General features: G+C 36.4%; 2 protein-coding genes across 2 annotated transcripts in view; both read right to left on the bottom strand.

Annotated features, from left to right (window-relative positions):
* LOC137925628 (nucleolar protein 4) overlaps positions 1-14306 on the bottom strand; it is a 223806-nt gene that overhangs the window by 157472 nt on the left and 52028 nt on the right. The window lies entirely within an intron of this gene.
* On the bottom strand, positions 12060-14097 carry LOC137925627 (uncharacterized). The gene is made up of 2 exons (XM_068769100.1): positions 13387-14097; positions 12060-13297 (listed from the first exon to the last, which is right to left on the bottom strand). Exons 1-2 carry the CDS (start codon positions 13726-13728, stop codon positions 12590-12592), a joined length of 1050 nt encoding a protein of 349 aa, XP_068625201.1. The 5' UTR covers positions 13729-14097; the 3' UTR covers positions 12060-12589.

Here is a 14306-nt window from a genome sequence, read left to right as displayed (position 1 = left end):
CTATTACGTTTTGTAATACAAAATTGAATGCCAAAGCGCATTGGTCATCATGAAACCAGAATGTCATGATGACCAGGAGATCATACGTCTCCGGATGCTAAGTCTCATAAAGTGTGCGAGCAGCGTCAAAAATAAAGGTATAATTTTGATTCAGTGTCTGGTTTAGTTCGCACCGCAATATGCCTGCGTTGAAAAAACGCCGGCTTGTGGGATGCATAAAAAATGTCTGGCCCGGCGGCAACGGCGGGTCGCTAACGCCGCCTCTAATGACGGCGTACACGCCGCGCTCGTTTTTTACGTAGGGCTGCAAATGATATGCTTTATAAAAAATTTTTTTTTTTATTTATTTATACTATCTTCATCGTTACTTCGTCGTACAATAACACAGGATATGTAAATAAATCAGATTAAATAGACAAAACATGAAATGAAAAGATTATTTCTAAGCAACTATTGTATGGACTTGTTTAGTCAAGTTAGTTGGTATACCAATAAAAAATATACATTAAAAAACTTCATACTATTATAATACACAAACTAAACTACAAGGTTAACAATTTATACAAATGTCGAGTGATAAGTAGAACTAAACATCTTCTCTAGTCATAGAGTCTTATAAGAAGTGCTGCAGTAACTTGTAGTGAATCTTACTATTGTTTTAAATACTGGCCAAGATTTAGCGTTATTTTGTGGAACAGGCAACCTAAACAGTGAATGATGTAAATAAAACTATGTAATATGTATCAAAACCGTTGCATTTCATTACTTCATAATATTATTGAATATTTAAGTATACATTTTTAATTCGGAGTTCAAAAGAAAAGAACAGTTCGAGGTAAGAAAATTTTAGTGCCGTTTTTTATCCACAAAACGACACCTTTTAAGTTGTATTTTTTCATTTGGTAACATTCACAACTTGTCTAACATACGCAAAGATTTAATGGACACTTCATATGATAAAAAGGGTAATTAAATGTTGAATATGTATAACTAAGTGTACGATAATGTAATTTTTGGAAGATCACGAATAATTTACAACATACTTAAAAAAAGTAATAAGTAGAACAGTATAAAAGTGAAGTATTTTTAAATGTATTGATGAAGTATTTGTGATTAAAGTTGACAGCACGGTTTTTACCCTAAATAATACTTACAAATGTTTAAACTTGACAACTATACATAGTAATGCAATGCCATGGCTTCTCAATAACTTCACTTATCAAAGGATAAACTGTAACAGACTTAACATCTAGAAGATCGTTTACTAAGGAAACTTTTAATGAAAATAAACTAAAAAATTAAATACGGACCAATAAATAAAGTGTTTAAGTGACAGCCCTGATGGCGTAGGCGCGAGCGCTCGCCTCCTACATATTTAATTTGCCCGGACTGGTTTCTGTCCGGGCGCCTCGCCGCTACGCTTTGTGTTTCGTTATGGCTCTATCGGCCTGCGCTGCTAGGGCTGCTCGGTCAAGGGATCCCTATTTGTTTGCCAGTAGTTTGATACTTCCATACCAACTGTGAGATCTCTGCACATAATACACACCTAGCTTTCCTTCTACATCTGAATCATACAGTAATAATTAAAATTTTGCAATAGTTATTTATTTTTCTTATTAAAATAGATCTTTATTTCTTAATCGAATAAAAATCGCCCTGAATGTTCCTAGAATCAGTACAACAGTTTCCAATTAAAACACAAATAAATTATATGCTATACTCTTTGGTAATAAAGGCGAATAGAAAGGAAATCACAATATTATATTGATAATACTAAAGTAAGCATACTATCAAAATGATTTATACAAATTATATAGTCCGCGTTGTAGCGAACAAAACCGTTGTACCGGGCGTTAAGTGGTTAGCTGTAACTAACGACAACTCTGCTATTGTCTTTCATGTTCATCTGAGTTTTTTAAATTAAAGTATTATTCCTTCTGCTAATCCCGAAATCTGTCATAAAGGATTTTGCCCAGAAAACTGGTTGAAACCGTGCGACACAAAGTAGAAAACTAAAAGTGTCGTTCAACTAGCAAAAGCGAACTAGCTCATATCTTAATTCATAATTCAATAAGCACCACGCTCTACTTTCCGTCGCAAAGTGCAAGCGCGCGAGAAAAAAGCCAGCAGGGCAAACGACGGGGGACCGCGGTGGGGGACCGGGGGCAATCACCCGCAGTATCCCGGGATGGGGAACGGGGCGTAATCCCTTATCGCGGCTACCGACCGCACATCGACAATTATTGTTAAGAGGCGCCCATGTAAACTAACGTCGGAATCCTAACTAGAAAACTATTTTACTAAAGCTCAGACGAACTATATTAAGAGATTTTACTTTTAGCCTGCTGGCAATAAAATTTAACGGCAAATATTTACCACAAAATGCGGAAGAAGAGAATAAAAAATATTTTAAACTTGACTGTTAAAAAAATTATTGTCATCTTTACGAATGTATAAAAATTCAACATAGATTTTCAAGCTAACTTAATTTCTACTCATTTAGAATACATATTCTATTTTTTTTTAAAAATTAAAAATCGCATCAAATATCAAAATGTGGTAAGCGTTGTACATTGCACAGTAAGCTATGTGAGCTACCGGCCGCCCGGCAGGCCCGCTAGCCGCGTTAGGGTCCCGCAGTGGCATCCGTTTCTTTCCAACTACCACTACTGTCTCTCTCGCACCAACTTACTCTCTTTGACACGTCTCGTAACATGCGAGAACTTAACTTGAGCCCCGTGAGCGAATTTCATTTCTCAACTCAAGTCCGCGTAAAAATTTAATAAAGACGAACCTGGTGACACTTCATTTCGGTACATATCTAAATTAAAGGACACGACGGACTACCTTTTACAGGTGCAAAAAACATACTTAGCCTAAAATCATGTCCATATATACTTTGCCTGTATGTGTACCATGTATTTAGTCTTGTCCTTACCACGTGGCATTTGATATGGCACATGGTTAAGATAGTATTGACAATCCACAAGCTTCAAGCCTGATTTAGGTTCAGTTTTATAACGCACTGTCTTTATCGCACAATATTCGACAGCTTGCTATGTCGTGCAACTGGAATACGTCTGTTTAGTTCAGTTTTGTTTTCTTTATAAGTTCACGGACTCTTTCGCTCCGTAAACTCAGTTCCGATAAAGCTGTAAAAGCCCCCGGGCTAACAACATCAACTTCGACCCAACCGAAGCAAGCATGCTATGCATAGAGAATTGTTAAAACTGATTGTTTTTACAAAACATTATATTTTTGACAAGCCAAATGCCGGGTCTTCAATCACATGTAACGATGATGAGTCTGCTGCAGTATAAAAAGAATGGACCACATTAGCAAGAACTATGGACAGAAAATTAAAACATATGTATTATATTTCTCTTTGGAAACATTATTGTTATGATTGAATCAAAAAAACATACCGTCTCCTATTCTAATATACGCAATTATATGGCCACTAATAACATTGCATTCATAACACTCAACTGTTATAAACGGGCCGTAACAGACATTAGATGAATATATAATAAGTGTGTGTCTCGAGGTAGATCAGTGGCCAACTTGATCATGTCTGTAAGGTAAAGTACCTTAAAGTTCACAGGTTTAAGTGAAGTAGACTTTAAAATCAGAAACCAAAAGTCTACGCCAAGTCTGATAAAGTCTATTCAAATGCCTGTAAAAAATATTTATTAGTCTAGAAAATTTTCTTATTAAAGCGGAATGGTAGACATCATCAAAATACCAAAAGCGCATTGATTAACAAGAGCATAGCATAAACATGGCATTACATAGATAGAGCATAATACAAGAAATCTAAGAGTTGATTATAAAATATATCTGTACTCTAATGATTATTGGGGAAACATTGTTGAAGGTTTTATAAAATAGATAAGGGACCTACTAAGGTTTTATATTATTATTTTCATGTGAAAACATTATCAAATATCTTCTGTTATACTACAAGATGCATATCTTGTTTTTAATTATATTATACGTTAAGATGTATTACTAGTGAATTAGCTGGACTCAAATAATCTAAAAAGTTACCACCTTATATTAGTAGTGGTAGCCCTGCAGTAGAGGCGAAATTTGCGCGGGATTGATTCTCTAGATACAATCTTATATAATTCGCACTTTGTGCATTGATTATATGGGATTGACATTTCTCACAACAAGTTTACGCAGGATCTGAAACAGCGTTCCCTGCGTACCATAATACCACACTGCGCCATCCCGCCTGCCAAGCGTTGCGATTTGCTATGCTTTAATCCCCTATAGAACATCTTTGGAGGAGGCATGTGCCTTACAGTGGGTATCTATGGGTTGAAACTACGACATTGTAATCATGATCTCAAAAGACAAGAGAAGATATCTAATAGATTCAGGCGTTACTTTGCGGAAGTCCATACTAAGTAAGAAAAGGACTAATATATAGCTACTTCCGCTATGCCGCTATGTAGCAGTAGTCGTATGTATGTATGTATGTAATTTAGCATTGTTTGCAGCATGCGCATTTATAAGCGGGCTGGCGGATGGTGCACTTTATTAAACGACTGCTGCTACATAGCGGAGGTAGGCTATATATTAATCCATTTCGTACTGACAAGAGAATAATTATAAGATAATCAAATCTAAGTATTATAATTAACATATACTATATATAATCATATATACAAAATAATACAATTAAGTATGAAGTGGTAATGGGCTCGCCCATTCGCACATAGTTCGTGCAATCGAAGGTCATTGAGCCTGATAGTTCACGATTGACGACCACTAGCCGGCAAATGCGACATGGGTAAGTAAGTCCCTTACTTGGTGAACGGACCTTATGGTCTCAGGAAGTCGCTGGATGCGGGCGTCAGATTTTGCATATGGTTTACAGTTTTATTTTTGCGCAGGGGTACTGCAAAAGTACCATATAACTACACCCAATGTAACCCCGGTGATTGGAAATAGACGTAAAAGCTAAAGGGGCGAAAGTATTGCTCATTTAGTCAACAAAATAAGATACCACTCGAAATAAAAAAAAAACATTAATTAATTTTTCTATTGAAATTCGATAAGACAATTACTTCTGGCAGTACAGTCTCTAGAGATAATTTTAATTTTTAGTAATCTGAATTTTGATAAGGCTTTTTCTCACTATATTATCGTGTCGTTATTTATTATTACTAAGACATTTGATTTTTAGATACGGCGTACTATACATTTGACAGTAAATAAGCTATACATACTCCATTTTAAAGCTTGAAAGGTGGTACACGCCTAAAAATCAATGGTTTCAAAAATAAATAAACCTTTATAGTTTTTATATCTATTTACAATAACCCAGTATACTTTTGACAGCACAAATTTAGACAGAGCTAGCTGCACCGTAATGAAATAAAGCTTATTAGTTTAAATTATTTTTATGAGAGAAATGGGCAGCCCTGGCTCGGAGAGTTCTTTCGCCCGAGCGGCGCAGTCGGGCGGGCATTAATCGCAGGCGTCTCGCGTCGATTACAGCCGCTCGTCTCCCGCAGATGGCGCGTTTTTTTCCCCCGGCCTTCGTCGGGACTGGCTCGTTGCGCGGGAAATCCATCGCTATCTCGATATTAATGACGTGCGACGTTTGAGCTTTATCGATAACGAATTGTTGATTGCGTTTATTCTTTACTTTGTAAAAAATCAGCACCGCTCTTACTCTGTCTGGTCTAGTCTAACAGTATCGTAAAATTCAAATGCTAGGCCTAACTAATTCCCGTTTTTAAAGGTCCTTAAACTAGGTCTTTTTACAGTAACTAAACTCAATAGCCCCACAAGCGAGTGTAACTAAGAGCTTGATCAGTAAATAATTTTGCTTTCATCAAAATGACGGGAGTACATCCTGATGTTAGATTTTTTCTACTTCTATGGTTCCCACTTTGAGATTTCATCTATATACGTAGCCTAGTAATCTCAGAATAATTTTAAAACAAATTGACAACTATTACAATACAAAATATACGCGATGGATTTAAGACCATCCGATTTGTCTAGTTCAAGATTAATAATCCGCAATCTTCATTATTCTTCCAAAGATTTACAATAATACCGATTGGAAACAGCCTTTACCCCATTTGTCGACCTTAGAATGGAAATATGTTTACTTAGTAGACGGAAGTTCTTCGCTGCCAGTCCATGGTTTCTACTCCAGAATCTTAAGGCATCAATGACCATCCATTTAACGAGCTATGTGGCTATTGCAACTTCAACCAGTCAATCCGCTGCTCTACATTAGTTTCTTTCGTTCATCTACGGATCTAACCAATCCTGATTCGATGACTTGTTTTATACAAATAAAGCAACCCCCTCCGCTCGTTGAACGATTGTGTGCCAAAGAGACCTTAGATATTACCTGCAGCACACATTGGTAAATAAATTAATTTCCATTATAATTTAACATTACGAAAGCTACTTGTGATAATTCTGGAATCAAGAGGATTCTCTTAATTAAGGACGAGATTTCTTAAGAGCATACAATTGATTGCTACTAGCGAATCTAAAAGCCCGTCTGATCGTTAACGCCCGACGTCGGCGCAGGGCTGAAGGGGGAGATAACACGCTTTTCTACTTCCATGTGCCCTAAGACGTTTAGATTGATCACTTAAAGCGATGCTAATGACATGCGATCATTTAGATGCGATCCAAATTAAACGCCGTCAGTGATATGTTATTTCTAACGTATCTTTAACGGGATTTTGTCGATGCTATTGCTAAAAGCTATTGTAAAATAGCATTTAAATTACTAATATCTACTTTTTATTAGGTTGACTGAAGATATCTATGACCTTGCTTGTTTATGCTCTAGACAACAAAGAAAGCACAAAGCTGAACGACAACTTCTAATTTTAATGCATTGACCCTAATGGGAAATGCGTTAGTTTAGTAATTTCTATAGCATTTTTAGCAAAAAAGCTTTAATTCTCGCTAAGAGCTATTAAGCGACGTGAATAGATATAATGAAGATGCGTATTTATATGATAGGTCATAATTGAAAACCTTGACTTATTCATATAAATTTTAATTTAAACAAGTTAACCTTGTGACTAAATATTTTAAATGTGTGATTAATTTATTAAAAATATATTATTCATAAATTATTTTAATAATATATTAATCTTATTTTTTTAATTTATTAAAAATTAATAATATTATATAGTATGTATCATTGCTAAATAATATGCTATGTGAATAAATATTTTTTAGAATGTTATTATACAATATCACACATGGTATAAATTTTGTTTCTGTTATAATTGATAGCTCATTTAGCGATGAAGACTTATTTACATATGGTATTTTGTGAAAATTTGTAGGAAACATTCTGTTAGATTTGATCTTTATTGTTTTTTACGTTTTCGATGCCGTAAAGTATTTAGTGGCTAGAATGGAGAAAATGCACTTAACAATTATGGTACGTAAAAATGGAGGAACCCTTATGTTATCTAGAATGCGATCCTAGAACGTAGGCACATGTTTTTCTTAAACAAAAATTTTACGTACAAGTTAAATGTAAGACCTAAAACAGCATTGCGACTAATTCAAACATTTCTATTAAGAAAGCGCTGCAACGCCTTTTACAGTTGACACGTCCGTATATATGGATAAATGCTGTTGTATGTAACAATTTATTATCTATACATTAATATAATAATTTTAATATGCAACGCCTTTAATAATTATATTGTCTTTACATTATTTATTGTTTCTGAAAATATTGATTTTTAGATAGGGTTTGTCAAATATTATTTGACATCAAATCAGCTATATTTATATTAAACGCCAACTGGCAAGTATAGAATTCCCGCCAAAACCCGCAGGCGCCATTAGAGAGGCCGAAACCGCACGAAATGGCGCGCGAAACTAGAATACGCGTCGGCACGACTTATTAGCATTTATTATTATTCAGAGCGGCATCCGCGAGCGGGCGGCGTATTATTATGATAATAAACGTCTCAAAGGTGCATGGGATGCCAAGAATTAATACGCTCGAAGCCATATCTTAAATTCTGCACGAGTGTCACAAGGATCCAGCGGAAAATGTTATTGTCGTTGAATCGTAGACTAATGATCTCCTTTAATTGTTGTTATTATTTAGTACATAGCGAAGTTTATTCTTAAAACTTATATCTCTAGTATAGATCAAGTTGAGATATTCACCAAAACACTTCAATAATCTCCGTAGTATGTTGGTTTTCAGCCTTTGTATAATCATAACCCTTTTATATCCGCGATTAAAATAAAATAGATTCAAAGGTGTCAATGGAATGAAAATTTGTAAATCAATTTTTCATTAAAAAAAAATCGACCCGTGGTACTCAACTGACGTCCAATAATGCCGTTGTGCTTATGTTTAACATACTCCTTGCACCATAAGTAAAACTGCTTCTTTTGTCTGAATACCTTTATATATGATTTTATTCCATTTAAAACCTTCAGACAGATAACTCAAACTCCAACTAGTCAAGACGAGACTTCACAATAAGGTTTCATATTTATATATTTTATAATTTGCTGTAAATTTGTCAATGTTGTCAGTACATAGATTATATTATATAAACACCAGGGTGGCTCCAAAAATCAATAGCATTAAGATGTCCCGGAGTTTTCAGGAGGAAGCTCCAATTAATTACATGATGGGGAAAAAGAAATTCCGTAACAAAAAACACTCCAGTCGCCTTGATGACGGCCGTTGGAGCGATACCGGTTTCCTAGCAACCCTGGCTCCCACCCTGCTCGGATTACGTATTTGCACCGAGCGAGAAAATTCCGGAGGTCCCCGTACCTAAAATCTTACATCGCCTCTTGTCTTTTCGTTCTATATTTGATTGGATTTGCTTGCTTAAGTTACTAAAAATATATTCCAATATTTTTAAAATGGCTACAATAATGAGTTTCAAAAAGTTTCCAACTAATTTACAATCAAAAGTAACAAACTTCCTAAAAATGTTTTTTTTTTTTATATTTTTACACTATCAGCATAGAAGAGGCGAGGAAGGACATGTGAAGGAGCATTCACAGGCAACGGACTAGATAAATTGCTCCAAATCCTATCAAATAAAACCCAGGTGTTGCAAAATATGTTTATTATTATAAAACAAAAGTTAATGATGGGATTGTTAAAAATGCTTGGTGTCTACATGTCAGAATGCTACAAAAAAGTTATGGTATCTTTACATCCAAAACTGGCTGAAAATGAAAATTTAACAAATATCTAATTATAAAAAAAAATTTTAGTTCTATGTTAGTGTGTAATTTTTGGAATGTGTTATATGGTATGTTAGGGTTTCTTCTTAATCAAATTGTGTTTTTAATTAATTCATTATGTCGTGGGGGAATTGATTAAATTGATTTGAATTCATTCATAAGAAAGTCTTCTGATTTTATTAATTATTAAGAATTGATAGGAATGCAATTGAATAGACCCACTGTTATTTATTTTTTTACAATAATTTGGTCGGTTTTGACTGATTTCTGTTAAAACCATCATTTTAATTTCCTTTTGTTTTAATTGATATCTGTGAGTGTTTTTCTTGGAGAACTTCGGGAAAATCAGTACCAAAGAGAATTCAGCATTTCATAGATGTAAAAGTTTTAAAGGGGTGAATGTATATAGCTCATGTGTCAGCATAAAGCTTTGAAGCCACACTTATTCCTAATCACGACGCATAAAGTGATCACTCTAGAATATGTTCTAATATTTTTGTAATTGGAATGCGACAGACCAATAACTGCTGGCAGTACAAAGTCTATAGGGACAGATATAAAGTAATCATTAATTTTAACATGTTTTAATCCAAATTTTGTAAATGCATTTGGGGTTTACCATACTTTAGTTGATTGCACATTTACCACTTAAAACTGTATATACAAAAATCACTGTAAAGGTATTTCTTAATGAACTGCGATTCACTGATATTAAAATGCGATAAAAATGGAGGTATTTAACTTTACACTTAACAGTACACGGGTGAGGTCAGAGCAGCGCTGAATAAGGTATGTATGCAAATTGTCGGTGGTCTTGCGCCCGCAACCGCGTGGGCGTCGATCGGCGCCTCGTCTCTAGCTCGAGGTCATAAATCTCTTACACCCGAAATATTTACGTAAAACTGTCCCTGTATTAAGGTTTTAAAACTCTTGGCTACAATTTTGTTCATGAACAATACGACTAATGTCAGATCACAAAGTTTTTTTACACACTCAAACCAGCGCTCGTGTGTTCTTTTTTGTGAATTTTTTTTTGTTCTTGTATATCTTAATGTTTAAGACATGAACAAGCGAGTGAAACAACAAACGTCGCAAAAACTGATCACAGAGACATATAAGTACCAAAGAAAAATCAACTCCAAAGGAGTAAGTTCAAGTGACTAAAGCAATTTTGAACTAAAGCTTAGAACTGCATTCGCGTTAAGAATAAAGTAATTCATCATTGTTCACTGGTCTAGTTACATAAACAATCAAATCTTTCATAATAAGTCGTTGTATTCGAAAGTATGTCTTCAATTGATCATTATAAGATTTATTTTTTATTCACCGACAGACAATTATCATTAACTGTCATTCTTAACGAAATTTGACTATTGATGAAATTGTACTAAATGGTAAGATTTTAAGGTCTGAGAGCTATAAAGCTGATACTGCACAGGATTGTGTATTTTAACATGGTTACAGAGTCAAAAGATGTGTTTTGAAAAAAAAAACTTTATACATATAAGACATTAAAAAACGCAGTTTAAATATCGTAATGCAAAAATCGATTTTAAAATCAAATTTTAAAAAATTTAAAATAAAAGCCAGAAATGTGTCAAATGAAAAAGATTTTTTTTTAAAATAAGCAAGTAGCTGTAAGTTTGTCTTTCTTGATATTCCACTGCTCTAAACTTATTAGAGAAATATATTTAAATATTTCTCATTGAGTTCACAAATTTCTGTTATATGCGTAATTAATCTTTGACAAATTTTAACATATAATGAAAGTGATTCAGAGGGTAATTGTTATTTAATAAAAGAAAAAAAACCAGTGAACCCAAAGAAATTGTATCTCAAATAAGTGCTGATTTTATTTAATAAGAATAATATCGAAAATCTGAAGTGATTTTCTGTTATCGAGATACGATTTTATTGTGCAGAGTAAATTAACAAGGCAACCATCAGTGTACAGATGTAAAATAGTATTCCGTCCGGCCATATATATTTCCATCGTCGAACGAAACATACCCTCGTTTACGATAAGCCATATCGCATGGCGTCGATATCGCACGCTCAAGTAAAACTTGATATGAAGCGAGCAATAGTTTAATGGTGCACAATTCGTATAACCTTTGTCGGGCCACAATAAACTACTGAAACAATTTTATGTTTTGCAACGAAATGTTTAAGTAAAATTCGTTTTACAACACTGTTATTTCTATTGGTCGGGACATCCGCAGGACGTCCGTCGACTAGCGGATGGGTCTTTGCGATCCGATATCCCGCGGTCTATCTGTATTAACGATCTCAGCCGCCTGGTTTTTGTCGGTACAAACACATTTTACAGCTACATTCTTGTTGCTTCACCGTTGTAAATGAGCTTGAGACTGGTTTGATATTTACAGAAAAAGGTTCTTGTTGAATAATTTTAAACAAAATAGGAACTATCAGTGGTAACTTAGCGGAAGAGGACTGGGACTTGCGATCGAAAGTTCATATCTCGGAATACAATTTCATGTAATCCACCTGCCAAGCGTGACGATTATAGTATATCCTTCCATAGATATTTTTTGGGGGAACCCTATGCCATGCAGTATGCGTCTTGGGATTGAAACGACGAAGACGGGCTATAGTTTATATTGGTGCATATTATGGGATTGGTGCATATTATGGGATAGGTGCAAAAAAAATGCAATTTGCACATTCATAAAATATTTATTTCCGTCAATAACTCGCAATCTATTTATAAGTACTGTGGCACATCGAACAACAGATAAAATATATTCAAAATCACTATTATCAAATCTATAAGTAGAAATTTTCTATGTTGAGGTATTCATTTTTCTCTAATAAATCACATTTATCACACATATACTACTCCTTATTTATAATAATATTAATAAAAGTAGCTATCACACCGAAAATAAATTCGTAAGACATTTTTTTGAATTGTCGATTAATCTAGTAATAAAATAAAATAATTCGGACTTATTGTGGTAACTGAGTTACAACCTGCGAAGGTTCGTTCAATCAAATAACGTTTGGATCTCGACAAGAAACATTTTCACTTTAGCAACAAGACGTCATCCGTAAAAATAAACACACAGCCAGAAACATCGAGATCTACACGAACACGACTTAATGACTAATTTACAAAATAACTTAGCTACAACATCGATAGTTTGGCGTATAGTGAATACATTACTACTTTTTCTCGTTTTTTGTACTTTACGGTCATAAAGGGACATCGGTTTATAGTCAACATCGAATATCTAAAACACGTTATAAACGCAACACGAGCAATAAACTCATCCTGTCAATCTGTAAGAGGTAGACGCCGTTTGGCAATGAGTAATTCTAAAGAGAAATGATATTAGTCCTCGGGTTCGGAACCCAGGGAATATTCGGTTTTCAAGTCTCTATTCATGTCGTCGGGGGAATCGTTCCGCATGCCCATTACGGCGCGGGATGCGAACGTACTTTGTGAGGCCATACTGGCTAATATTCCGTTGGACAGCGCTTGAACCGATAGCGCCTCTTGGGACGGCCCCGCGTAGCTGTACTGTTGGTACACGGCTTGTATCCGCGCGGCATTCACTAGAGTTTGAATCTTTAGTTGAGTGTCCAGCGCCAGACTGAGCGGCAACTTCCGCAACTGACTCGCAATCAGTTTACCAAACATTTCGAATTCGTTCTCGTTCACATTATCCGAGTGTTGGCTGAGATCCTGCGGGCCATCGGGATCGGAGCGGTCCTCGCCGTTGCTCTTCTTTTGTTTCGTTGGCAACGGGTAAATAGTCGCCAGAGAGGTAGTAAGCGGCGTCGCAATTCCAACGGGCGGATTTAGAAACGGGGTGGACGTCGTCGAGGGGAGCATTGCGAACGGGGAGGCGGACGCTTGGTTGAGTCCGAACGGCGTGTTGGGGCGCGGCGACGGGGTGTTCAAAACGTAAGGAGTCGACGAACGCTTCGAGCCGCGCCGTTTTCGCGGGCTCTTCTTCTCGGGTGATTTACGTTCGCTTAAATCTTGTACAACATCGCTGTCGTCGCTCGCAGGTATCTCCAGTAAGCTGTTATCCATCTAAAAAAAACAAAAGATTTATTTAAACGAATTAGACCGGTTTTACGTGAAATAATTGGTGCATGTATCCGTCGCTAACAAAGACTCACGGAGATCGGTGTGACGATCGCTCGCAGAAACCTGTCCGCGTGCTCGAACCACGTGACGCTCGGCCGGTACGCATGCGCCCCGGCCTTCCGAGCCGCGCGAATCTTCTTCAGCTCCACACTGTACGACGAACGTATGTTCTTTATTTTATTCTTCAACTCCTTGACCGTGACGTCGACCAGATTGAGCGCTTTTATTATTTCTACGTAGCCCTGTTCGCGGATTTTTTTGTTCTTGTAGTGTTCGGCGACGGGATTCCACAGGTACTCGCGCTTCTCGTACTCGATGATCATTTGAATGGTGAGGTCCTCGCTCCACTTCGGGTTGGCCAAAATCGCGACCATTTTATATTTTAACACATTTGGCGCTTATTTGTCGCGTGTTTACGTCTCAAAATTCGCGTGTTTACGGGCGCGTTTACCAGGAGCGCAGAAGGGTGCGGGCGTGTCGCATGCGCGAAGCATACTAAAAGCACGTCGATGGGCCTGCGCCCCGCGCGGGGGGCAGCCTATTTCGGGAGTAGCCGGTATCACGCAGCCGCGTGCTTTGGAGCGTGCTGTTTCCTCTCCGCGCCGTTCGGAGGCTGGGCCCGAGTGAAACGGAAGATTTGTGGCCGGGGCGCGTCCACTGCCTACCTGTTTAACTTTGCGTGAACTTCGACATTGTCACAGACTATTTTTGTATGGAGAGGCGTCGTTGCCATGCTGCGCGATTTGCACTCCGCGCGGTCTTAGGTTTACTTTCGCGAATTATTTTGAACACAATTAGAAGACCAACTTGTAACCATACAATTGTATAAATTGTATTTATACAATTGTATGGTTACAAGTTGGTCAAAACTCGATGAAAGTAATATTATTTTTTTATAAATTTCCGTAATTTAAAATTTGTGTACGCTATATGCATATCATAAATTTCTGCA

Source organism: Battus philenor, unplaced genomic scaffold (genome assembly GCF_028537555.1).
Source record: "Battus philenor isolate CCGP_79_NKW_IND1 unplaced genomic scaffold, ilBatPhil1.0.hap1 SCAF_27, whole genome shotgun sequence".
In the NCBI taxonomy this organism is placed as follows: Eukaryota; Metazoa; Arthropoda; class Insecta; order Lepidoptera; family Papilionidae; genus Battus; species Battus philenor.
The sequence above is the reverse complement of the archived record's forward strand: the minus strand, read 5'-3'. Positions and strand labels throughout refer to the sequence as shown.